We start from the raw sequence: 26,771 nt of genomic DNA on the forward strand, positions 1-26,771 counted from the left end.
GGAGGGAGGAAGGAAGGAAGGGAGGGAGGGAGGGAGGGAGGGAGGGAGGGAGGGAGGAGTCAAGATGACTGGTGATAGCTTGGGATGCAGTGAATGACCTTGGCATCTTGGATATCTGTCCACAATTTAAGTCAGTGATTCCCAAAGTGGGCACTACCACCCCCTGGTGGGTGTTGCGGCAATCCAGGAGGGCGGTGATGGCCACACTTTTTTTCTACTACATTCTATTCTGAGTTCAATAAATAGTTTCATAATTTCCAGGGGGCGCTAAGTAATATTTTTTCTGGAAAGGGGGTGGCAGGCCAAAAAAGTTTGGGAACCACTGATCTAAGTACTCCACAGCAACTGCTTAGGCCACCTTCATGGCCAACAGAACAAACTGTTTTCATCTGACCATCTCATCAAGGAAGTTTTCAACAGGTCCAAAACCATTCAAGGGTTAAGAACTTTTGTAATTTTGTTATCTATAATCTTTGTAATTCTTCTAATAGGAAGCAGCATGGAGTGTTAGATATACCACTGGACTTCAAAGAGTAGACTTAGATTTGAAGTGTGACTCAGACATTTACTAGTGTTATCCTGGGTAATTCATTTAACCTTACTCAGTTTCCTCATCTATAAAGTGGGGATAATAATAGTACTACTCTTACAGGGTTTTATGAGCATAAGGTAAAATATGTAAAGCCCTTTGCAAACCTTAAAGAGTTACATAAACATCAGCCATTATTAATTACTTAGCACAGTATCTATTTAATAAATGTTTATCAATTTTTTAATTAGACTTCTTTTTTATTGGTATTATTAAAAACTAAGGCAGATAGACAGCAGGGTAGATAGGGCACCAGGCCTGAAGTCAGGAAGATTCATCCTCCTAAGTTCAAATAAGTTCAACCTCAGACATTTAGCTGTGTAACCTTAGATAAGTCATTTAACCCACTTTTCCTCATTTTCCTCAGATGTGGAGGAATGGCCTGGAGAAGGAAATGACAAACCATTCCCGTATCTTGGCCAAGAAAATCCAAAATGGGGTCAGCAAGAGTTAGACAGAACTAAAATAACTGAACACACATCATTAAAATTTAGAATTAAATGTTATAAGGGACCTCAGATGTCTGCAGTCTTCAAAGTCTTCAAAACTGTTTGAACCCAGGACCTCCTATTTCTGGGCCTGGTTCTAAATCCCCTGAGCCACCCAGTTGCCCCCCAAGTCCTTTCTATATCCCCAAGATATAATCAAATAGAGCAATAATAAAGGTTTGGTTTGGTTTTTTAACCTGTTAAGAAAAATGAAGCTAATGTTCATATTTAATAGTATGCATTCCCTGTTCTCTGGTAATAATCTTTAAAACCAGGGAATTCAGTTCAAGAATTATTTGTGAATTTACATAGAAAATAATATTTCACCTTTTCATATGCCCAGAATTTAATAGCTGATTCGGGAGCAATTTTCATAACATTCACACCGTTTCCTCTCCAAAGGGACTGGATGCCTCCTTCTTTCACCATCTGCTTAAATCCACCAACTATGCTCATTTTGTTTGACTTTGAACCATGAACCTAAAAAATGAAAGGAAAAAGATTTTAAACTTTTCATGATGATTATTTTTTTGAAGCACTTATATATACAGCCTTCTTTTCACTATGGCTTATGATCTCAAAGCAATAATTGGAGCTTTGGAGATGGGGAACTATATTGATCAAAAGAATTTAGGAAAGATAAAAAAGGCAAAGGCTAAAAGATTACATAATTTAAGTCTGTAAAATAATTTAAAGTACAAGCTTGTTCACTAAAGCCTGAAATATCAGGGCAAAGGAACAATCTTCAAATTTTGAGTCATAAATTTAGGAAAATAAAAGAAGTATGATACTACTTGACATTCACACTTATATTGAGCCAAAATCTACCTCTCCATAACTTCCACCCAAACGGTAGCTCTTAAAATATTTCAAGACAGCTAATCCTATTTCCCCCAAACCCTGTCTGTTCAACTCTAAGATAAGCATTCTTGGCTTCTTTCTCTGTACCTCTGAAATAAAGTCAAGAAATATGTAATACCCAGGATAAAAGACTAAGTTATTTTCTATGAATAAATAAAAATTGACAAAGTTTTCATTGCTTCTAGATTGTAAATCTGTTAGAGGCAAGAATGGTGTCATTCATTGTGGTATATATAATAGTGATGGAATACTATTGTGCTATAAGAAACAATGAGTAAGATGATTTCAGAAATAGCTGGAAAGAACTACATGAACTGATGCAGAGTGAAATAAGCAGAACTGAGAGAACAGTGAACACAGTAACAGCAATATTGTTCAATGATCTACTGTGAAAGACTTAACTACAATTAATACAATGATCCAGGGCAATTCTGAAGGACTTAAGACAAATAATGCTAAGTACGTCCATAGAAAGAACTGTTGGAGTCAATGCAGATCAAATTTGGCATACTATTTTTCACATTAGTTTATGTAGGATTTTATTTGGGGGTTTTGATTTTGAGTGTGCTCTCACAACAATAACCAATAGGAAAATATGTTTTGCATAATAATGCATGTATAAACCCAGATCAAATTGTTTACTATCTCCAACAAGGAGGAAGGAAGAGAGGGAAAGAGACAAATTGGATCTTATAATTTCAGAATACATGTGTTGAAAATTGTTATTATATGTAATTAGGAATGAATTTTTTTCTGTCTTAGAATCAATACTAAGTATTGATTAGTTGATTAATACTAAGAAGAGTGGTATGATTAGGCAACTGAGGGGAAGTAACTTGTCCCAGGGTCACACAGTTAAGAAGTGCTTGAGGTCATATTTGAACCCAGGACCTCCCATCTAAAGGTCTGGCTCTCTACCCATTATACCACCTAGCTGCCCCAGTTTCATTCACTCTTGCATCTACTAAATGAATTTAAGAACATGTGCATTTTCACAAATAATTAAAACAAATACAGGCATTAAGTCGCTAAGATTTTTGAAAACGTTTTCTCAAAAAGAAACAATTCACATCATTTCCATGAATAATTTAGAATGAGACACATCTGCCTAACCTCATAACCCACACACTCACCTGCATCATGACCTTCATTCGATCTAAAGGTGCCGTGCTTGTCCTTGAGACAGCCCCAGCGATCCCTCCTGCCAAGAGCTGTCTCCACCACTGACCAGATTTCCTTTCTTCCTCTGTGAATTCATCTGGAATTGATATGCTATCTCCTATATCAATGCCCTGTTAAAATGGATAGAAAATTCCAATATACTAAAATCATAAACAGATCATTTGAAAAGAAGTTTGCTTTAGCTATTTTTAAGAGACAAGACTTATTTCATCTCTACAATTAAGATCAATCCCTTTTTTCTAGATAATGAAGAAAGCATAAACTGCTTTAAAGAACCTATTTACTATACAATGTCAGTTCCCGTGAAATTGGAACAAGGAACAATTAGAAATACAATTCATCAAAAGGCTTTGGAAGTTTAAAAGCATGTGTATGTTATTGTTTTAAATGGCAGTTGTTCTCTATGGCCATTTTGAGCATAACTATGGGTCAAAAATATTATACTATGACAACCTTGCTATATTTTTAATTGGAATAATTTTGGTAATGCAAGAATTATATAAAAGAATTATATATAAAACATCTAAAAAGTGGTTACCAGCTTCCACTGGAAGACTACAAATAAGGAGGAACTCAATACCCAAGTGAACCAAAAGAGTAAAAAGTTAACCTTTAATTATTTCACCATCTATAAAATGAGGGCAGTAGTCACTGTATTTATCATTTCCACATATCTCCTACTGTTGTATAGTAGACTTGAAACCAAAAGGATCTCGTTTCAAATCCTGCCACTGACAATGATTTACTAAGTAAATAACTTAACCCCTATGAACCCCAAGTACCTTCTTTCGATTTAAACAAATTGGAGATGAGCTACAAACTTCGCTGATAAAGGGCATTCCCACACTGGGAGCAGCCTACAGAGCTGAAATCACAGATCCTTCTAATAAATCTGTGTTTCCCACTCAGCTAAGTAATAGGATGGCTCACAAACATATTCATAAATTAAAAGAATTAATTCAGTAACTTAGTAGTAACTTAGTAACAGCCTTGAAAAATTATTTAATATATTATTATAATTATTATATAATCATCCATTTTAATTAATGATTAATATATTATTATAATTATTATACATTACTGCATAATTATATTGTATAAACATTATATTATTATGTGAATAATATAATGTTGATTATCATATATTATGATTATTGTAATAAAATATATTATTGTATGATTAATAAATTGATGTGTTGATTAATTTGATGTATTAATTAATATGTTTAATATATTAATATATTAAGGTTTTCATTAATGTGTGTACTTCTCCACTGAGTGAAGATCATAATCCATAATGGTTGGCTGAAAAAAAAATCCATCAACCTTTTGGCCAACCTAGTGATGAATCTCTTTGAATTTATCCAGGCTAGTCCTTGGATGACAAGTAAGAGAGTTCATCATCACATCCACACTTGAAGTCTTTACTGAATCCAGCAACACCTATGCTGCAATAAGGCAGTGCAGAAGGATTTTACTGGAGAAATATTACTAGCAATTCATAATAATGACTCATTCTATGGTGCTGGATGATTTAACAAATACTTTTTCTACACATCTTAAAGTTTGGAGTCAGCCTGTTCATCTAAGAAACAAGTTCACCATGGTGACTGTGGTTTGTCTGCCTCTAGGTGTTGAGTAAGGAGTAAGGTCAAAACCAGAAGAAGGAAATGGAAAAAGAAAATGATTCATTAGTGCTCAGAACCCACAGGCTAAAAAAATAGATTAGGTTTTGAGGTGAGTGGGGAAGACTTGTCCATCAGATACAACAGAGTCCATTTTGGAAACCTCCAAAAAACTGGAGAAGGATGTAGGTGAAATTTATTTCCAGATGCTGAATAGCTAGCTGATCAAAGACAATAGGATATAAAGAGAGCAAAATCCAAGGACAAAGATTAGAGAATCTCCAACTGTAGGAGGCCAACTTTACTTATCTTGCCTAATCTTGTGAACTGGCTGGCGGGCAAGGATCTTGCCATACCTCCTACAGCTCAGCAAGCTACAATTTCTACCTGCAGACTGCAGCAACAACTAATCTTCAGCAAAGGGCACCTCTTGCAACTTCATAGGGTTTGTCCAAAGTAGATATTGTACTTGCATTGATTATTCAACCTTAGAGACTTCTGAGAATATGATGAACATATTACAGAATCATAAAGTTAAAAATGGGCATAGAAGTTCACAGAATCTTTGAAATTTATCTGGTCAAATGCTCTAGATAATACATGAATTCCCTCTATGACATTCCTGACAAATGGCAATCCAACCTCAGTCTGCAGCCTTACATTTGTACTTAGAACTAAGTCATTAAAAAAAAAGATGGCCAAAGGTCAGCCTTACTCACCGAATGTTTCCAGAAGTAAACTATTTGCTCAATGTTTTCAGCAGGATTTAAAAAAAAGTGTTGCCGCCATTCATTCCAGTCAACTGTCATTGTCCCATCAACATCAATGCTGAAAAAAAATGCAGACCAAAATAAACCAAGAGTCCACTTCTACTGGTCTTTACCCTGAAGACTTCCATTTTCCTACTATGGGTATAATGGTGATCTCTCTAAATCCAGAACGATTGTATACTCTTTACCTTTTCTAATCATGGACATAAAAAGTAGTTTTGACATGAAAAGGATCCAGTATTCACTTAAAAAAGAATCACAAAGAATGACATATGTAAAGCTAGAAGCAGGGGTGTGCTGGAGCCAGCTTGAACCAGCTTGAGAGCTATAAGGAAAAGCTTGCACTGGAAGGTTTGGAATGTTGGAAAGGAATGTTGATTGACAGGAGCAGCAGCTGGAGAGAAGGAGCAGAGGTTTGTGGGAGAGAGAACCCGGGGAGAGGGTCTTCATCTCTGGACTTGGTTGGAGACAGAGGACTTTTCCCTGACCTCCAGAGTCGACTGTGACTATCTGGAGGTTTCCTTGGCTATCTCTTTACCGGAAGACCTGTTAGTGTTCCTGATTCTCAATTACATCATCAAAGAAGTGCTCAGACATCTGCCAGTGGCTGGAAGGGGTCTGAGGACCCGGACAGCTGGTGGGCCAACCGTGAAGACTCTCTGTCCTGACCTGTGCCATTCAAGAGAGACCCTTATCATCCTATTCAGTCTGTTAGCTTAGCTCAGATATCAGATAGAGGAAAAGGGAGTAGGAGAATTCCTGGTCAAAGCCTATGGGCTTGGCCAGGGGAGACAGACCCTTTTACATCATGTCAGAGAAGGGCTTCCTATCCCATTCTCCTCACCCATCATAATTCCTATAATTCAATAAACCACTTTGTTATTAATAGCAGTCAGATCAGAGTTTCTCTCAGGAATACTGGGAAATAGAGGTAAGAAGAGGAAATTGGGGAAGGCTGTCTATCAAGCTCTGGTGGCACAAAACCCAAGGCTGGCCATCATTCAGCCTTACCCCAACAGGGCTGGGTTCAGAAGGGTTTTGTTGGGGTCCAGGCATTAAGTTATGTCCTGGAGACCTATCACTATCATAACCCAAAGAAATCCCTTGTCTGATCACTGGCTCCTTTCTATTTCTGTCTGCTACACCATTTTACAGAGGTAACCTCTTAATACCCTCATAGTAAAGGTGAAAAGAGTTCCCCTGATAAGGCTTCACAGACACACAAGCCTATCTGACCCAAAGAACATCTTTGGGGACTCCCCGAAAATCATCTTTACAGAGCCAATGGTGAAAGTTTCAATGTGAACATTTACACCTCAGAAATCAGTAAATACTCCAAAGCAAGGCTTAATTTGTTGTTTTATTGATTGCTTAGATTTACGAAAGGGATAATAAAAGTGTTAAAGGTTCATATTAAATGTAAAAGTAAGTGGTGAGAAGCAGCTAAGTAACTTAGGGTATAGAGAGCCAAGTCTAGAGATAGGAGGTCCTGGGTTAAAATCTGGCCTTGGACAATTCCTACCTATGTGACCCTGGGCAAGTCACTTAACTCTCATCACCCAGCCCTTACCATACCATTCTTCTGCCATGGAATTGACTGATGCCTAGTATCAATTTTAAGACCGAAGATAAGGGGGATTTTTAAAGTGTCTTGTGAGCATATTTTTTTCCAGTCAGCTGTTAAAAAATTACCAACACACTCCCAGGACTAGATGAGTCCTTTGAAATCATCAAGGTTTTTAATTCTTTTCATGCCAGGGACCCTTTGGGGAGTATAGTATTCTTGGAATAATGTTTTTTCAATGCATAAAGTAAAATAATTAGGCTTACCAAGGAATTAAATCAAATCCAAAAAAAGTAATCAAAATATTTTTAAACAAATTCATGAATTCCAGGTTAAAAACGCCTGTTCACATTTATACAATCCCCTCATTTTACAGATCATGTAATGATAATTGGTGCATACAGAGGTTAGATAATTTCCCCAAAGTCACAAAGAAAAAGGAGCAGAGCTGAGATTTGAACTTAGGTCCATGATTATAAACCCATCTACAATCAGATCATTTCTCCAGTTCCTAGATAAAATGGCAAATGATAGGTAACCGGACAAAATATAGTACCTTTGAACAAGAGACTCTTAAATTACTGATGTCACATTATTGCCAAGGAAATCATCATTACAAACTTCCTTCATTGATAGTCATGGCAATCTACTTAACTGGGACTCTACTATAGGTTCTTCTACTGAGACTGGACAAATATTGAGAAAACCACATTCTGGACCAGGCAGAACTGTCTAATTTTACCAATATTGATTTATGGAGTATTCCTTGTCATGCTTAGAGAAAAAAAAATCAACCATGAGCTTGGAGAATAATCAAGTCTCTGCTTTAAGTCTATTATTTAAGCCAAAGCTTGTTGAATGAATTCCACTAAGATAATATTCCGATGTTTGATCAGGACATGGAATTCACTGTGGCTATGCCACTGGAGCACAAAGTATAGCAGGACCTACCAAGCTGGAAAGTTCTCATATCTGGACCTGGTGACACTGTGTGGCCAAGAATCAACCAAAGTATGGAAAGGCTCATCACCAAAAGTTGGCTAGACAAAGGGCTCCTAACATGAGGTGAACTGGTTTTTATATATATATATATTTTGATAACTGTATTCTAACATATTTGGTTTCCTTTGTGATCTCAGGTAGTTTATTTTATGCACTTACAAACATTATTCTGAGAAGAGGGCCCACAGGCTTCCCTAGATTCCCAAAGTGGTACGTGACACACCAAAAAAAAAAAAAAAAAAAAAAAAAAAAAAAGCCCGTGTCTTGAGGCACAGCTTTTTTCTGGGAATCTTTTGGTTTGTTTTTATAGTGATGTTGAGAGGCCTTAATTTTCCTGCCTTCAGATGAGATTTTCAGTTTTTCTATTTATTCTTGGAAAGAAGAGGTAGCAATTATTATTTAAATAACAGAGTTCTACTAACTTTAATTGAGGCAGCGCAATGTAACAAATACAGAGCCAGTCCTTACCACTCTTTTGCCTTGGAAGCAATACACAGTACTGATTTTAAAATGGAAGATAAAGGTTCAAAAAAAAAAGAAAAAAACACATGCATAAGCTGTAATCTATATTAGTAGAGGGCCCAGAGAAATCATACACATTCAAAAGGATCAAAGCATTGTTCGCCATAAAATTGCTTTGCAAGAAGTCATATTTCTCTTCTAAAGAAGAGAGGTGAGAGGTGATTCTAAGTTAAATAGCCTCATCCTCTCCCCTTTGGGTTTTGGCCCTATTCTTCCAAAGGAGAATTAAAATGAAGGATAATTTATTTTCAATCATTTAGCCCTCAACCAATCTTTTAAAATCTTCTTTATATGAACTATGAGTCAACTGGCCAATGGCAATCACTGAGCATCATCTGTAAACTGGGGTCTCATCATCATTTTCACCACCATCAGCAGCAATATTTATCAGGTGCCTACTGTGTGAACTGGGATTGCTAATGAGATGAAGTTACAAAAAGGATCAGAAGACATGATACTCACCTTTAAGAAACTGGGTACCCAAGAGACAGGAAGAGAGACACAAATCACAATACCTGGGAGCAAAAAGCATGGCAATGTAGTATGACAGAGAGAGACTGTAACTGCAGTCACAAGAACTGGATTCAAATCCTGCCTCTGACTCTTCCTATCTCAGTGACCTCAAGCAAATCATTTCTCTACGCATCAAGTTTTCTCATTTCTAAAATGATAGGGCAAGATGGCCTTGAAGGCCCCTTCTAGCTCTAAGTCTATGATCCCCTGGGGAAAAAAAAAACAAAAATAAGGAAAGAAAAAGAGAATAGACATACAAAGAATAGCTGATGCAGGGATTCATTTTTTAAAGTCCACATTTGCAACTTTTGGCCTCTGGAATGCAATAGAAAATGAAAACTAAGATCACATCATAACTAAGATAAAGTCTTTTTAAAATGCTGACCTTTGAAGAATCTTCTTTGCCTGTCGTTCAGAAATATCTATGCCTAGGGTGTTCAGAGCCTGGACAACTTCTGAAGCTTCAATTTGTCCTTTAAAAAAAGAAGTATTCACCAATTGAAACACACTAAAGCAAAAAAGTATATGTCAAACATTTATAATATTCTAGAAAACTCCTGGTTCAATGATAGGTCCTTCACTGCTACTCCTGTAAACAAAGAACAGAGACTCAAGTTCCCATTTGAAACCAAGAGAAGTATGGCCCTTAACTAAACACTTTTGTAAAAAAGAGACAGGTAGCTGTGCCTCTGTTCATAGCCATATCCTCCAACAAGTCAACTGATGTTCAATTCTACTAAACCAGTATTTATTACCAATATACTACTAGTATTTAAAGCACACATACCTAGCTAGCATTGTGGTAGCCACAGTATGGGGGTCACAAAATAATTATTATTTAACAAATATTTATTAGCCTGGAACTCCAAGCTTTCCATTATATGACTCCAGCTTATGTTTCTTACACTATTCCCTCTATATGCCAACCCATTTGGATTGCTTTTCATTCTGATATAAATTCCCTATCTTCCCATCTCCATACGTGTATATTCTATCCGTTATTCAAGCCCAAATTCAAATGCCACTTCCTCCATGAATTCCTGATTTTCCTAGGCGGTGGTCATTTTAATCCTTCACCTAATTTTGTAGTACTTTGAACTGCCTGCATGTCTTTAGATTCTAATTTAATAGCAAGGATAACCATATCTCTAGCAAGCTTTAAGGTTTGTAGAGCATCTTACCTATATATTCTCATTTAATCTTATTCTCATTTTATGTGTGAGACATATTAAGTGACTTACCCAGAGTTACATAGCTGGTAGTGTCTCAGACAGGATTCCAACTCTAGTTTCCCAGATTCCAAGTCCAGGACTCAAGTACACCATTTCAAATCCTATTTTGTAGATATTTATTTATGTACATATCATATCTCCGCCTACCAGAATTAAAACCCTGAAGGGCAATCATTGCCTTCACCTTTGTATCTCTCCTCCAACCTAGGATGGTGCCTTGCAAATAGTAAGTGCTTAATAAATGTCTACAAATTCCACCTATGTGCAAGACCCATTTTGGGTAAAAATGATGAAAATATATATTAAAAGAGCACAGTCCCTGACTTCCTGGATCTAGTAGTCTAGCAGGGAAGATGGCTAATGCCCACATAAGTAAACTACAAAATGGGCAAGGCATCCATTAGAATTATAGGAATTCAGAGGAAGGAGCAAGAACTCAAGTTGGGAGACCTTAGTACAGCAGCAATGAAACTCTCTCCAAAAAGTATTACAAATTTTCATTGAAATACATAACATCCCAAAATAGTAAAAGTACATCTTGTTTTAAAAAAGCTTGATGAGCAAAGTAAGACTTGAACACACAAAACACCAATTAAGGAGTTAGTCAGTTCAGGACAGTTGAAAAGGACTACAGGGACCAAACTCTTCCATTTTATACCCGAGTAAGACTCTCCCTAATATATGCATCTACAGCAAACCTAGGCTCAGTTTGAAGACCTACAAAGAAGGGGAACCCACCCTTTCCCAAGGTTACCACTATGTTCAGTTCTATCTGACTCTTTGTGACTCCATTTGAGATTTTCTTGGCTATGACACTGGAGTGATTAAGCATTTCCTTCACCGGTTCAATTTACAGATCAGGAAACTATTGCAGAGTTAAGTGATTTACCTAGGGTCACACAGCTAGTAATATCTAAGGGCAGATTTGAACTCAGGAAGACGAGCCTTTGGGATAAGCTTTAAATTAAAACGAGCAGAAATTTGCCCTTCTGCAACCCCCAGTCATTGCTTCTAATTCTATCCTCTTGAAAAGAAAAGTCTGATCCCTTTTCCCCTTGAAAGCCCTGTTCAGATACTTGAAAACAATTGGTTCAATATTCTTAGCTCTATTTGACTGAACTTCTTGCAAATTACAGCTATCCAAAAGGAGAATGGGCTGCCTTAGAGAATAGCAAATTGTTCTCCAGTGAGGAGAGGGAGTAGTCTTCCAGCAGAAGCCAAGGCCATTCTCAGGCCATGTTGGAATAAAGATTTCATTTTCCAGGGAGAATTTGGACTGGATGGATGCTGAGTTTCCAACTCAGAAATTCAGTGCTTCTCTAATCTTAATAGTATCCTCTGCAGTCTTTTCACCATATTGATCACTGTCCCCTAGAGGCATTCCAGCTCTCCAATGTGATGCTCTGAATAGGGGGGAAAATGCTCCAAATGTGGTCTGCCTTGGGCAGATTACAAGGGGAAAAGCCATCACACCTGAGTGACAGATGCTACAGCTACTCAAGGTCATCTATTCTGAACACTCACTAAAAAATTCCTATAAATAGCTCCTTTATTTTTTTTCCATTTTCAAAATTGATATAAAATCATAAAACAGGGTATACTTCGACTCAATTCAATTCTACAATCATTTATGAAATGCTTACTATGTGCAAAGCCCCACAATGAGCCTCTAGGGATATAAAGCCTATTGGTCAATTTATTCTGCCATGCTGGCTCATATCTATGCTATTATAACCAAATGACTCAACAGACTTCGATTTTGTCCTGTACTAACTTCATTAAGAGTCAGGAAGACCTGAGTTCAAATACAGCCTCAAACACTTACTAGCTCTGGGACACTGGACTAATCACTAAACCTCCATTTGTTTTAATCCACTGGAGAAGGAAATGGCAAACCACTCCAGTATCTTTGCCAAGAAAACTTTATGGGCAGTATGGAACACAGGGTCATAAAGTGTTGACTACTAGCGATAAACAACACATTTAGTGAGACAGGGACTAGACAATGTAGCATAGTGGGGTTGAATGCTGGATCTGAAGTCAGGAAAATCTGACTTCTAATTCTCCTTTGGCTACTTGTGTGGGCAGATATGTGACCCTGGGCAAGTTGCATAAACTCTCTAAGCCTCAGTTCCCACTTCTATAAAATTATCAAGGTAGGAGGAAGTTTGGACTGGCTGAGGTCCAAATTCCCTTCTGGTTCTAAATCCATAATGTTATGATTGACTGATATAGGAAACTCCCAGAAGAAGAGAATTCCCCTTATCTTCACATCCTCAGTCAAGGATAGGAAAAGTTTAGGTCAATTATGGTGAGGGTCATGCAGCTAGTGTGTGTCAGAGATAGGAGATGATCCCAGGTCTCTCTGGCTCTCAGTTTTCCACTCACAATGCCATGCTAATTCTCAATAACTCAATAACTGCTAAATAATAATTTAAACACAAATTAATTCTGCTCGAGCCAAGATCTTAAGGCAAAGATGTTCTCAAGTATTTAAAATTTTCAACTAAGAATTGAAATTGTTTTCTACTCAGTGCATTATGAAGAATGCTTATTTTAACAGATAAGAAGCTTATTATTTCAGAAACCTTGATTTGTTGGGTTTTTTAATACAATGGCCAAATCAAAATTCTACTTCTAAGAATAAACTCTCTGCTAATAAGGGAGTAGCTACAGTAATACAAAAATAAGAGAATCAAACAGAAACTGGCTCCTTAGAATCAGAGACATTGCTGTATATATTTTAGCCTGATAAAAGGAGCCAAGTGGATCGTAGATCTTCAATTGTTAGGGACATAAGAGGTCATCTGGTCTAATCCTTATAGATGAGGAAACTGAGGTTCAGAGACATTAAATTGAATGACCTTCCAACAGTGACATTGGAATTAGAATTAGAACCCAGATTCTTTCATTCCCAAAACCCATACACTCTTGCCACTATTCCACACTGTCACCTAATCTCTGAGGGCAGGAGAAAGCTAAAGGCATTTGTAATAGGTATTGCCTAACAAATCTTTCATTCATAGACCAAGCAGTGAATAGAAAAATGAGGCCCACCATCATTATTCTTGTCCAGACTCTTAAATGCCAACTTCATCTTTTTCTCATGATCTTTAAGGTACTTCGTAAATTCTTCAAAGTCCAGCCGGTCATCACAATTGGTATCGCCAACTCTGAAAATTTTCTGCAATGGGAAAAAAGAAATGACAGAGAATTTTAGTATCTAGGAATGCTGAAGTGAGTGTCTCACATTTCCTTAGTAACCTTAAGCTCATGGTAAAATTGAACCTTAATTTTTCAGGCCACAGTTTTGTTGGCCAAGCATCCCACATACAGTTTCTGCTCTTGACACAACACTAGAATTATAATTATCAAATTGTGAGATCCAAACAGTCCCACGCCACTGCTGAAGGCTAAAGTAGTCAAGCAGCAATTCTCACAATTCTGGGTAACACCAAGTGTGATGCCAATGGTCTTTGAGAGTGTCCAAAAGAAAGAGAAACATTCTCCAAAAAAGCCCCCCAAAAAAGTCTCAAGAACTAGAGAAACATGATGCTTATCTGTGGGTGCTTTCTGGGTCAAAATTATCTCGTAGGGCAGATACTAGGAAAGTGCTTTGTAAGGCTGCAAAAGCAAACAAGAGCTACTATCACTATTGCTTGGAGACACCGAAGGCTCAGAAACTGTAATCTCATTAGGCAAGGGGCCACTCACTAGTGTGCAGCAGATAAAGCCTTCTTTGCTTGAGACTCAGAAAAGTTCATGCTTTTTTGCCTACCAGTACTTGGCTTGTAGATCTAGACTAGATTCTAGAGGCAAGGAATTCAAGCTGGGTCTCCTGATTCCAAGTCTAGCCCTCTACCAGAAGGGCTCTTATACTAAGCCGTCTCCCATTATTGAGGTTGTTTTTATTATTACCTGTGGAGGTTCAATTTCTTTAGCATTCACTGAATTTTTTTTTTTTTTAAAAAACCCTTACCTTCCATCTTGGAGTCAATACTGTGTATTGGCTCCAAGGCAGAAGAGTGGTAAAGGTAGGCAATGGGGGTCAAGTGACTTGCCCAGGGTCACACAGCTGGAAAGTGTCTGAGGCCAGATTTGAACCTAGGACCTCCCATCTCTAGGCCTGGCTCTCAATCCACTGAGCTACCCAGCTGCCCCCTATTCACTGCATTTGTGAGAGACTCAGGGGATACAACAGCAAAAGCAGTCCCTATCCTAAAGGAGATTCTGCAGGCTTTTCTGCAAGTCCGCACTTCCACAAAGAAATACAAGCAAGCTCCCCAGACCCTAATCCCAACACTCATGAGGAAACATCACCGAGTTCCTGGAAACCCAAAAACATCACCAACAGCAGAATGGCCTGAGCAGCAAAGAGCCCACCACCAATACATCAAGATCCCCAACTACATAAGTTAACAACAAGTCCTCCATTCCTCTAGACTCCTAGAACCACTGGAAATAAAAGTTACAAATATATTATCCTGGGGTAGCTAGGTAGATTGAGAGCCAGGCCTAGAGACAAGAGGTCCTAGGCTTAAATCTGGCCCCAGACACTTCCTAGCTTTGTGACCCTGGACAAGTCACTTAACCCCCATTGTCTGGTCCTTACCACTCTAAAAATATATAGGTGAAAGGGGGAGAGAGGGAGAGAGGCAATCTTCAACTTGCTCTTTTTCTAACTTAAGCCAGTATATCCCTCTTTAGGTAGTCTGACAGCTAAGTTCACAGGGATTCATCACAGTAGTGCCAGACTTAGTATGGACCTCTACTGACTTTAACCCACTGCATTTTCGAACTCCTGAACTTAAATGATCCACCAGCCTCAACCAACCCTAAGATGAGAAATTATAGTATAGGCCACCATACCCAGTCCATAGGAATTTTCTAACTAGTAAAATAATTTCTTAAAAAATTCTAAAATTCAATGAGCATTAAAATTCTTTTATAGAAATAATTAATCTGATTTCTTGATCATGGACTTAACAAAAGAGATAAGAAAATACAGTGACTTCTAAGATTTGGAATTGCCATAATCTTCAGATCATTTTATAATATCAACAAAAAATGAAAGTATCCACAAAGAATTATGTCAAAAGAACAAGACAAAAATAAAAAGCATACACCCCACTTATCTCCACAAAAGAATTGTGTCATGTCTAATTGGACAATAAATATCCAGAACACTGGGCCACGTGCCAAGGCATAATGCATGGTTACCAAAATGGAGAGTTCCTAACGTTAATGTCATGTTCTAATTTGGCATTGTGTGCTTTGGCTCTATCAGATAATGAACAATAAATGCTTCTCATTTAGATACTATAAAAACCCAACCCATAGTTTGTAGCTTGGAAATATAGCCTGAAAGATTAATAGATGGAAAGTTGAATCTGTACCTGCTCTATCATAAAATGTTATTGCAGTTATTTTGCCTATTCTCTCATAAATGAAAATCAGAGCTAAGAAAATGCCAACAAACTTTTAAATTTTGTTTCTAAAATCTCATCTAGTTTTCTAGATTTTGTACTCACAAGATCACTTCCACATAACAGCCTTTCCTCACCCTTTCTTTTTTATTAATTTATTTGTTTGTTGGTTAAATTAAAATTCCCAGCTATCTCATCCCCAGTTCCCTTCCCCTCACCACAGAGGGCATCATCAAATAAAAACATATGTGTATATAACCTGTTTCTTTAGTGTTTCAGTTTATCGGTTCTTTCTCTGGAGGTGGACATTCACAAGTCATTCTTCAAATATTAACCCTGTCTCTATATATAATGTTCTCTTTAGTTCTACTCATTTTGCTCTTCATAGTCTTACGTAGGTCTTTCTCATTAAAAAAAAAATCAACCTGCTCAACATTTCTTATGGTGTAGTAATATTCTTTTTTTTTTTTTAAACCCTTACCTTTCGTCTTGGAGTCAATACTATGTATTGGCTCCAAGGCAGAAGAGTGGTAAGGGTAGGCAATGGGGGTCAAGTGACTTGCCCAGGGTCACACAGCTGGGAAGTGTCTGAGGCCAGATTTGAACCTAGGACCTCCCGTCTCTAGGCCTGACTCTCAAACCACTGAGCTTCGCAGCTGCCCCAATCTGGTGTAGTAATATTCTGTCACATTCATATAACACAACTTGTTCAACCATTCCCCAATTGATGGACATCCCCTTGATTTCCAGTTCTTTGACACCACAAAGAGAGCAGTTATAAATATTTTGGAACATATATGATTTTTTTTTTGTTTTGTTTTTCTCCCATCTCCTTGGGAAATAGACCCAACAGTGGTATTTCTGTGTCTAAGGACATCTGCATCTAACTCTCTAGGCATAATTCCAAATTGCTCTCCAAAATGGTTGGATCAGGTCAGTTCCACTAACGGTGTTTTAGTGACCCCATTTTTCCACAGTCCCTCCAACATTTGTCATTTTGCTCTTTTATCATTTTAGCCAATCTGATAGGTGAGATCTCAGAATTTTTTTCACTTGCATTTCTCTAATCTGTAATGATTTAGAACATTTTTTCATATTCCTAAAGGGATTTTCTTAATATCTCCCTCTGTCTCTTTAAGAGGCAGGAGAAGGGTATTTCTAGGTGGAGCAGAGCTGACAGGATTCTGTGTGCCAGAGCTGAAGATTCCATTACCAGGGAGATCGGGCTATATGATGCAGGGTGGTGGAATGCAAGGTGGAGAATTTAGAGAACAGGATAGAGGGAACAGACCTAATGACACCTGCTTTACTTGCTGCTACTGAATATTTTTAAACCTATGTTCATGTCATATAGCAACAGTCATGCATTCTATTTACCAGGTCTACTTTGAACTGTGTAATATTTTTATCTGCTCCCATACAATGTGAATTTTATTTGTTTTGAGGTTTTTTTTCTTTTGTAATCAACATGTTCCTGTTCACACACACACACACACTATATATATATATATATATATATATATATGAATATATATATATGAATGATACACACACATATACATATATTATATCTTTATCCAAAAAATACATATATATATATATATGTATGTATGTATGTATTTGGGGGGGGTGAACAGGAACAGATATATAAGGAAGGAATCAGTTGGCAATGGAGTTCTTTTGTCTCTGGATCTCTTGGGAGCAGGAGGTCTGTCTCTATCTCTGAGAGTTAAATATTGACAATTGGGTATAGAAACTGAATGAGGGAGTTTGAGTGGTGAATGTCTGTTTATTTAGAAAGATAGTTAGTTAGTGAATCAATTTAGGTAGTATAGGTTAGATAGGCCTGGTCTGGCCAGGCAAGAAGCACCTGTCCTCAGAAGACAGAAGTAGGGTTTTAGAAATTTTAGTTAGTATTAGGAATTTAGGTATAGTCATAGGGTATTAGAATAATAATCTCTCTTTCCTCCTTTCTATTTTCTATCTATAATTCTCAAATTAAACTAAGCATATTATCAAACTGCTCTCCTCACTTCTGTCAAACTCCTACCATTTAACCTTTACAAGCTGCCTATACATGACTTTGATTTTCTTTATCCAAAAACCATCTGCTCATATCTTTTGACCATTTATCAAATGGGGAATAGCTCTTATAAATTTGGCAAACGGGGCAGCTGGGTAGCTCAGTGGAGTGAGAGTCAGGCCTAGAGACAGGAGGTCCTAGGTTCAAACCCGGCCTCAGCCACTTCCCAACTGTGTGACCCTGGGCAAGTCACTTGACCCCCATTGCCCACCCTTACCAATCTTCCACCTATGAGACAATACACTGAAGTACAAGGGTTTAAAAAAAAAGATAAATTTGGCAAACATCTATTTATTTTAGATGAGACTTCTAGCCAAGAAATTTTCTATAAAAATGTTTTCCCAAGAATTTAGATTAAAAAAATACAATGACAAGACAAAAGTCAGGTCTGGTGATGACTCTGGAGCATTGTATTAAAAAGTACTAAGGGGGCAGCTGGGTAGCTCAGTGGATTGAGAGCCAGGCCTAGAGACGGGAGGTCCTAGGTTCAAATCTGGCCTCAGACACTTCCCAGCTGTGTGACTCTGGGCAAGTCACTTGACCCCCATTGCCTACCCTTACCAATCTTCCACCTATAAATCAATACACAGAAATTAAGGGTTTAAAATAAAAAAAAAAATAAAAAAAAAAGTACTAGATATGAATAGCAAAGATTTGCATTAAAATACAAGTTCTGAGAAAAAATATTTTCCCAATTTTCTGCTTTCCTTTTAATTTTGGCTACATTAGTTTTATCTGTGTAAAAACCTTTTTAATTTAATGTAATCAAAATTATCCATTTTATATCTCACAATGCTCTCATCTCTTGTTTTTTCTGTCCTTACTTTCTAAAAAAAAGTTATTTTATTCTTTTTTATTTTGAAACCAGGACTCTCTATCTCACCCAGGCTGGAAATATAGCACTCACTCTCAGAGCTCCAGCCTGGGTCTGGTTTTTCCTAATTTGGCAAGTCTCTTCTTCCAGCTCTCTATCTCTAGTCTTGTGAATATAAGACTGGGTGAATGTCAGTAAAATGGACAGAAATAATGATATCAGAAAGAGAAGTCAAAAAGGAAAGATATTAAATTGGTGAACATATTGAGTTTGAGGTACCTGTTAAAATTCCAGGTAGAGATATTCTAAGGCAGTTAGCCAAGAGTGATGCCTATGAAGCCACTGAGTGGGATGGTCAACAACAACATCCAAAAAAATGGATCTGGCCACCCTAATGTCACTAACGACAAGAAAAAAAAATGTTTAGGTAGAAATCTGATTGAAAGAAGTTGAGGACAAAATGAGCATTAAATAAGTACAAACAAGTAAGACTATTTGCTTTAAAGAAGTTTAAACAGTGAGGGGAAAGAGAAAGAGGCCCCTAGGTGACACAGTAGATAGAGTACTGAGCCACTAGTCAAGAAGACCCCAGGTCAAATCCAATCTCAAACAACTACTAGCTATATGACTCTGAGATCTCTGCCTTAGTTTCCTCAACTCTAAAACAGGAGTGATAATAGCACCTACCTTCCAGGATTGTTATGAGGATCAAATGAAATAATATTTGTAAAGGACTTAGCACAGTGCCTGGCACATAGTAAGCACAATATAAATACTAATTATCATTATTATTGTTATTATTACTATTAGAAGGGACAGTGTTTGGCTAAGATCAAAGGGTAAAGGGAGGACTTTTTAAGGATGTGTGGCTAACTCTTTGTAGGCAAATGTGCCTGGCACATTCAAAGATCCAGGGGCAAGGGTGAGATTAAAAATGCATGACAGATTAGAAATCACTGTTGAATCAAAATAATGAAGGAAGTAGAAAGGAATAGGTTGGCAGGTTCTAAAGCCTAGGTGAGTATTGGGGATATTCCTGTGATCAGAGGGAATATATTAAAAGAAATCTGTTGAGTAAGAAAACAGCAAGGCAGTGTGGTAATGGTAAATGGAGGGCTGGGCTTTGCCAGAAAAGTCAAGTTCTAAACCCTCTCTCAGCTCTGTAATCTTAGGCAAGTATCAACTTAAATCTCTTTAGGCCTCAATTTTTTGAACTGTAAAATGGGAGTAAAATAATTACATTCATCTCAAATGAGTAATAAAGTGCTTTGCAAACCTCAAAGTGCTATATAAATGTGAGTTACTTCTTATTAAAAATAGTCCACATATATAACCATAATACAAAAGTAAGCACAATTTACAGGAAGAATTGAAGGGCCAGAATCACACAGTTTGGCATTTGTTTCACATACTATTAGTCTAATTTCCACCAAGACTATAGGCAAATGGCCTCTGGGAGGGCAAAAACCATCTCCAATGCATATACAGTCTCCTCAAAGAAATGTGAGGGACACAGAAGCCTTCCAAAAATACGCTTTGCTTTCTTGATCGATTAGCAAAGAGAAATTAAGAGCAAAGGGAATCGTCACATTTGTCACTTCAAAAAAAGAAGGGGACCAATCATTCCCCACAAAGGTGCCACTCAATACAGGAGAGATGACCTGGCTTATTGAGTGAAACACTCTGGTGACAGATAATCTGTAGAGCTCCAGTGACCCTTTGTAACTTGCTATAGCTGGGTGGTCAGGTGTGATAAGAGTCCACTTACGTCCACTTACGCTCAGCCTCCTGGTTTAAAGACTCTGATATAACTGGTTTTCACATGGCATGACTTGGAAGCCACAGACTGATCTACTTTCATTTGAAAGAAAACTCTCTAGTGAACCCTCATTAACTGGAATTCCTTTGTAAGGAAACCTGGACTAGATTATTAGAAAATTTGGATTACAGAATAGTTTAAAAGAAAGTCTTTCATTTACCAAGTATTTATTAAACTCCTACTGAGTTTCAAAAAGACTATTGTAAGACGTAGAAGGAGGAAGAGCCAAACTCAATACACTGAGGCACATAGCTGCCCCTACAAAGTCATTTTTAAAGTAATCATCACAAGCAGGATCCAAAACAAAACCTGTCTGAAAGAGCTTAGACTGGCAAATCCAGGATTACTGAGATATACATATGTTCTTTTTTTCAAAGAAGTTTTTTGAAAAGTTAAACTTTGTTAATCAGAGAAATAAAATGGTTTACAAACTCAGGTTCAGCTCTTTCCAACTTCTAAAGTCAGGAAGACCCAAGTTCAAAGCCAACCTCAAATATTTACTAGCTTTGTGACCTAGGTAAGTCATTTAACCTCTGACTCAGTTTCTTCATCTCTAAAATGGAATAATTATAGCACTTATCTCCCAGGATAGTCATTAGGATCAAAGGAAATAATATTTTTGAAATGCTTTGCAAACCTTAAAGAGTTAACTCTTGGGGGCAGGTAGGTGGCTCAGTGGATAGAGAGCCAGATCTGGAGGCTGGAAGTACTGGGTTCGAATCTGACCTCAGTTACTGGAGTACTGGGTAAGTCACTTAACCTGAACTACCTGCAGCCCTTACCATTCTTTTGCCTTGGGACTAAGACTTAATATCAATTCTAAGGCAGAAGATAGGAGTTTAATTTTTTTTTTAAAGAGCTAACTATTATTAAGCATGTACTAGGTCCTGGGGAAATAAATATAAAAACAGTAACAGAAACAGTTCCTATCACAAGGAAGTTACATTTATGGGAGGAAGGAAGTTTTTAGGGCTGGAATGGACCTTAAAAGATTATCTGATTCAAACTCCTTTTCAAGAGGAGGAAACTGAGGCTAAAGAAGCTTAAGGATCTTCTTTGAGGTCACATGGTAAAAACAGATAGCGCAGCCAAGCGAAACTCTGCTAAGTGATGCTGAAATCTTGATTATTGAGGTTTGTATTCTTAGCTTTGAACACTGACCCACTGCTCCCAATCCTTAGCGTAGCCCCTGGACAGATCAAGCTCACATCTCCTCCTCCTCTGACAGATTCACCAACAAGGGCCTGATCTTGGCCAAGTTCATCAACAAAATAATGGAATTCTGAATAATAGTATAATGAATGGATTTACTGAAAACAAAAAAGGGAGAACACAATAACCCACTAGTAAAAATTTTAAATTGGTAAAAGCAATTACCACTCTCACTAAGTACATAATTGATTTCTTTTGCAAGATTTCTTTAATAGAAATCATGTAACTATTCTACTGTCGTGACTTAATTAACTTTATAAAATATAAACATGAAGAAGTCCTAAGGGAGTAGTGGGTAACAAATTACTTAATTCAATAAGTATGTGTTATGAATATAATTATTCATCATCATATAATTATTGTTTAATATTAGTTTATTGATTATTTATAATTAATTAGTCTATATTATAAATAATATAGACAATATGTTATAATATTATAATTATTACACCTATGTGCCAGGCACTGCAATGTGAGCTTGAAAGAAAATGCATTGGTCATTCCCCTCCCCTAAGTCTCTACCCTCCAGCCAAAGTTATTTGGGGATAAGTATAATATGGCCTCATGTCAGAGCTCAGGGATGCTTACATTAACTGCACTGAAGTTACTACATGGGTTGCAGCTTCTAGGGTCCAGCCTGCATGAGGGACACATCAAAGGGTACATCTTTAATGAATGTTTCCCTGGTTATGACTGGAATAATTCAGTGGCAGTGTAGTGTAATGGATAGAGAATTGGCCTTGGAGGCAGGAAATCCTGAGTTCAAGTTCTGCCTCTACTAATGGCTGTATGCTGCCCCCTCCCCAAGAAAATCACTGATCTTCTCAGTTCTCTAGGCTACTCTCCATACTGTTTGAGTCAGTCAATAAGTATTTATTAAGTGCCTACTATATGCTAAACACTGGAGTTACAATGAAAGCCAAAAGACAACCTCTGGCCTCAAGGAACTCACAACTAATGAGGGAAACAGCATGCAAATGAATATGTACCAACAAGCTATCTGGATAATAAATAGAAAAAAATTAACAGAGAGAAGGCTCTGGATTTAAAGAGTATCAGAAAAGGCTTCCTGAAGAAGGTGGGATATTAGTTGGCACTTAAGAGAAGCCAGGAAGCGATGAGGAGGGAAAGCATTCCAGGTATGGGGGGTTAGGGGGGGGAGGTAGGGGCATTCAGTCAGAGAAAATTCCCAGAACCAAGAAATGGAATGCCTTGTTCATAGTATAGCAAGGAGGTCAGTGTCACTGGACCAAAAAGTACATTTCAAAGAGTAAGACATAACCATAATATAACTGGAAATATGGGGGTCTGGAGCTAGGTTATGAAGAGCTTTGAATGTCAAACAGAGGGTTTTGTATTTGATCCTAGAGGGGGGGAACGAGTCATAGCATTTACACAGCGAAGGGTGACATGACAGGAGCTTAGGTTAATCTCTTTGGCAGTTGATCAGAGGATGGATTAGAGCAGGAAGAGACTTGAAGCTGGCAGACTCACCAGAAGGCTATTGCAATAGTCCAGGCATGAAGTGATGATGGTCTGCATTAGAGATGGGACATGTAATGCAGGATTGAAGCAAGATCTCTTGCATTTGCAAAATCACCCTAGGCAATCCTGACAGTTAGGGGAATGGAACTTTGACCCAACAAGTCCCTGTCTCAAGACCTGACTGTTGGAGCTGGGACTATAAATACTCCTGGAGAACCAACCTGGGGGTTCTGATTTCCTTGGCCTCACCCAGACATCCAGCTACCTCCTAGATTTCCCCTTGGGGCCCCGGGAGGTGTGGTTGGTGGGTTGTGGAACATGAACGTGGGAAGGAATTAGTTAAGTTAGGCTAGCCAGGACACCCCTAAACCAAATCATTATCTTCTTTTGTCAAGCTGGTGGACCACTCTACATCAGGGCAGTGGAATTTATCCCTGGCTGAGGGGCTGGTTCCCTCAGCCTGATCCTACCTTCTGAGGCCCTCTGCCAGCACTGGCCATTCACCCATAGCAACGTCTTCTCCAGACCTTAACCCTCTTCCCTCAGTTTACCCTTGTGTTTAAAATAAACCCCTTGCCTGATTCTGAGAGTTTCCATAGTTCATTTATAACATCAACCAGGGCTGAGGGGCTGAGAAGGAGGATAGCTACCACTTGTCTCCATAGGGGGTTAGATCAGGCATCCATTTTATTCAGGAAGCGAGACTGGTTCACTTCCTCTTGGTTTCTGGTTTCTCACCAGCAGGGAAGGACTCCTCACTCCCAACCTTAAAGAAACCTTCAGACAGCAGGGAGACTGACTGGACATCTCAGCTCAGGCCCACACATCCCTGGCTATCTCAAATCAACAAATACTGTAGTTGTAGGCTCCCTGACCCAGGAGATTTACTGGTACCACCAGCTCCCCTATTATCAGCCTGTTTACTCCCCTATGGAGACAAGTGGTAGCTATCCTCCTTCTCCTCAGCCCCTCAGCTCAGGTTGATGTTATAAATGAACTATGGAAACTCTCAGAATTAGGCAAGGGGCTTATTTTAAACACAAGGGTAAACTGAGGGGGAAGAGGGTTAGGGTCTGGAGAAGACGTTGCTATGGGTGAATGGCCAGTGCTGGCAGAGGGCCTCAGAAGGTAGGATCAGGCTGAGGGATAAATTCTACTGCCCTGATGTAGAGTGGTCCACTAGTTTGTCATAAGAGGGTAATGATTTGGTTTAGGGGTGTCCTGGCTAGCCTAACTTAACTAATTCCTTCCCACATTCCACACCCCACCAACCACACCTCCCGGGGCCCCAAGGGGAAATCCAGGGGGTAGCTGGATGTCTGGGTGAGGGCAAGGAAATCAGAACCCCCAGGTTGGTTCTCCAGGAGTATTTATAGTCCCAGCTCCAACAGTCAGGTCTTGAGACAGGGACTTGTTGGGTCAAAGTTCCATTCCCCTAACTGCCAGGATTGCCTAGGGTGATTTTGCAAATGCAAGAGATCTTGCATCAATCCTGCATTACAGACAGTGTCCAAAGAGAGAATGGGGTATTGGATGAAAGATGAAATAAACAGTTGTTGGCAACAGGTTGTATATGGTGGGCATCGGGTTAGGGATGTGTGTGAAGATTACACCTAGATTGAACCTGAGGGACTGGGAAGATGTTGCTATCCTCTAAAGCAGGGGTCAGCAACGTATGGCTCTTTCTGCAGGAGCCATAAAGTCAATTATTTTTCAGGCGCTGTTACAGGAGCGCGCACTGTGAGCCCTGTACAGCTCTCACAAAATTACATTTTAAAAATGTGGCGTTTATGGCTCGCACGGCCAAAAAGGTTGCCGACCCCTGCTCTAAAGGAAGTTTCAGAGAAGACACTACCCTACACAGGGAGAGGGAATTTCCTCATCTGGGAGTTCTCTGTGTTGATGCAATCACAAATCCATTCCCTGACCCTAGAGAACCCACTCCAAACTCCCTGGATTATTTCCAGTGTTGAAGAACCAAGTCTTGAACCCAAGGCAGTATTGCTCCTATCCTAGACTAGCCTGATTCCATCTATGCAGCTGTTTAGTATTGGAACTTTAAAAGGAAAAAAGCAGGAGCTGCTGCAGTGGCAGGAAGGTTCTGGAATTCTGGGGAAGTGGCAGGACTTGCTTCTAGGAGACAGTTGAAGCTGGAGGTTAAGTTTGTCTTATCTCCTTGGGTGGACCTTGTGAGATTGGCTAGTCCCTCTCTTGTGACTGTCTTTCTGGTCCATCTTACCAACTACCTGTTCCTGCTGGATGAGAGATATTTCAACAGAGCTGCTTAAGACACCTGAGGCATCTGTCAGTGAGAACTTTTTCCCTGTGCCCTGGTTCCTGCTTGACTTCCAACCTTATCACCTCTATCACCATCTAAGGGGAGATTTGGGTTGGTGGAATCTATTTATTGCAAGGACTGGGTCTTTTAGGTAGAGAGGTAAATGACAGTGCAGATTCCATCTGACAATAACAACTAGATTTGGTGGGGAGGTTTAGTTATATTCTTTAGATAGACTATCCTAATTCCCTTCTCTTCCTTCCCTTACCTTAATAAACCCTTGTTTGGACTATATTTGGTATCCTGCGAGATTTATCCTGTTGGCCTTTTCAAACCCTGTGATCTTCTGATACTGGTCCTGAACAATCATCCCTTGACCTACTAATATCTCATTACCACCCTGGTATCTTCTAGATACTTAATTCAGTACTTAGTCTTCCTCTTGGAATGGGGGTGCAGGGTCCCCTGGGTACCCCCAAGTCTCTAGAGCAGTGATGGGCAAACTTTTAAAGAGGGGGCAAAGGAAAGGAAATTCATCAGATTAGGAATAATGTCTCACTGCCAGATAGAACATTTCAGGGGGCCGCATCTGGCCCTCCAGCCATAGTTTGCCCATCACTGCTCTAGAGGAATCCCAGGTCAGAAAAAATGAGGAATTCCTCAATCCTGGACCCAGGAATGCAAGTGGGAGAAGAAAACTGGCCCTGGTGCAACCAAAGAAACAACTGCATAAACAAAGGAATCCCTAAAAGATACACATTTCCTTCTGTTTTAGATGCATTTCCCCTAGTTTTATGATGAGGGTTTTAGCACCTTCTATTTGCACCTCAAACATCCCTAGAGTCTCTGAAATGAACAACTCACCCAACCTTATGATCAAAGCTTAGCATGTCATAAACAATATATACCTGTGCTTCTACCCCAGACACCAAGGCACCTCACACTGGAATGTTACCTACTCCTCCTTGTTTTTCCCTGTCGCCACTTTCCTTTCCAGATCACATAGGCTCTCTCTATTCCTTTAAGGTATAAAAATCCTGGATCCCATCTCCCCAATGGAGGCAGACTTCTTCCCAAACCAGATAACATCAAGCTCTCCCACAATACTCTCATGTGAATTTGTGTACTTTGCCCAGAGGTTGGAGCATTTAGAGGCCCAGAACAATATTGGATCAATGCTCTTCTGGGAACTAGAACCCACAGAATTTCGAGACCTGAAAGAGGATGTTAGTAGCCATCTGATCCAAATAACCCATGCCCAAAGGAAATCCTCATTAATAATATGCCTAATAGTCAGCTTGAAGAC

At 38.7% G+C, this 26,771-nt stretch overlaps 1 protein-coding gene across 1 annotated transcript in view; it reads right to left on the reverse strand.

Moving 5' to 3' along the window:
• Nucleotides 1-26,771, reverse strand: part of SLC25A24 (solute carrier family 25 member 24) — a 50,158-nt gene that overhangs the window by 9,717 nt on the left and 13,670 nt on the right. The window contains exons 2-6 of the mRNA XM_044675914.1: nucleotides 13,406-13,532; nucleotides 9,502-9,589; nucleotides 5,465-5,573; nucleotides 3,072-3,230; nucleotides 1,405-1,557 (exon numbers count right to left, since the gene is read on the reverse strand). Of these exons, the coding sequence (XP_044531849.1) occupies nucleotides 1,405-1,557; nucleotides 3,072-3,230; nucleotides 5,465-5,573; nucleotides 9,502-9,589; nucleotides 13,406-13,532 (636 nt within the window). The remainder of the gene's footprint in view (nucleotides 1-1,404; nucleotides 1,558-3,071; nucleotides 3,231-5,464; nucleotides 5,574-9,501; nucleotides 9,590-13,405; nucleotides 13,533-26,771) is intronic.

This window comes from Gracilinanus agilis, chromosome 4 (genome assembly GCF_016433145.1).
Source record: "Gracilinanus agilis isolate LMUSP501 chromosome 4, AgileGrace, whole genome shotgun sequence".
NCBI classification, from domain to species: domain Eukaryota; kingdom Metazoa; phylum Chordata; class Mammalia; order Didelphimorphia; family Didelphidae; genus Gracilinanus; species Gracilinanus agilis.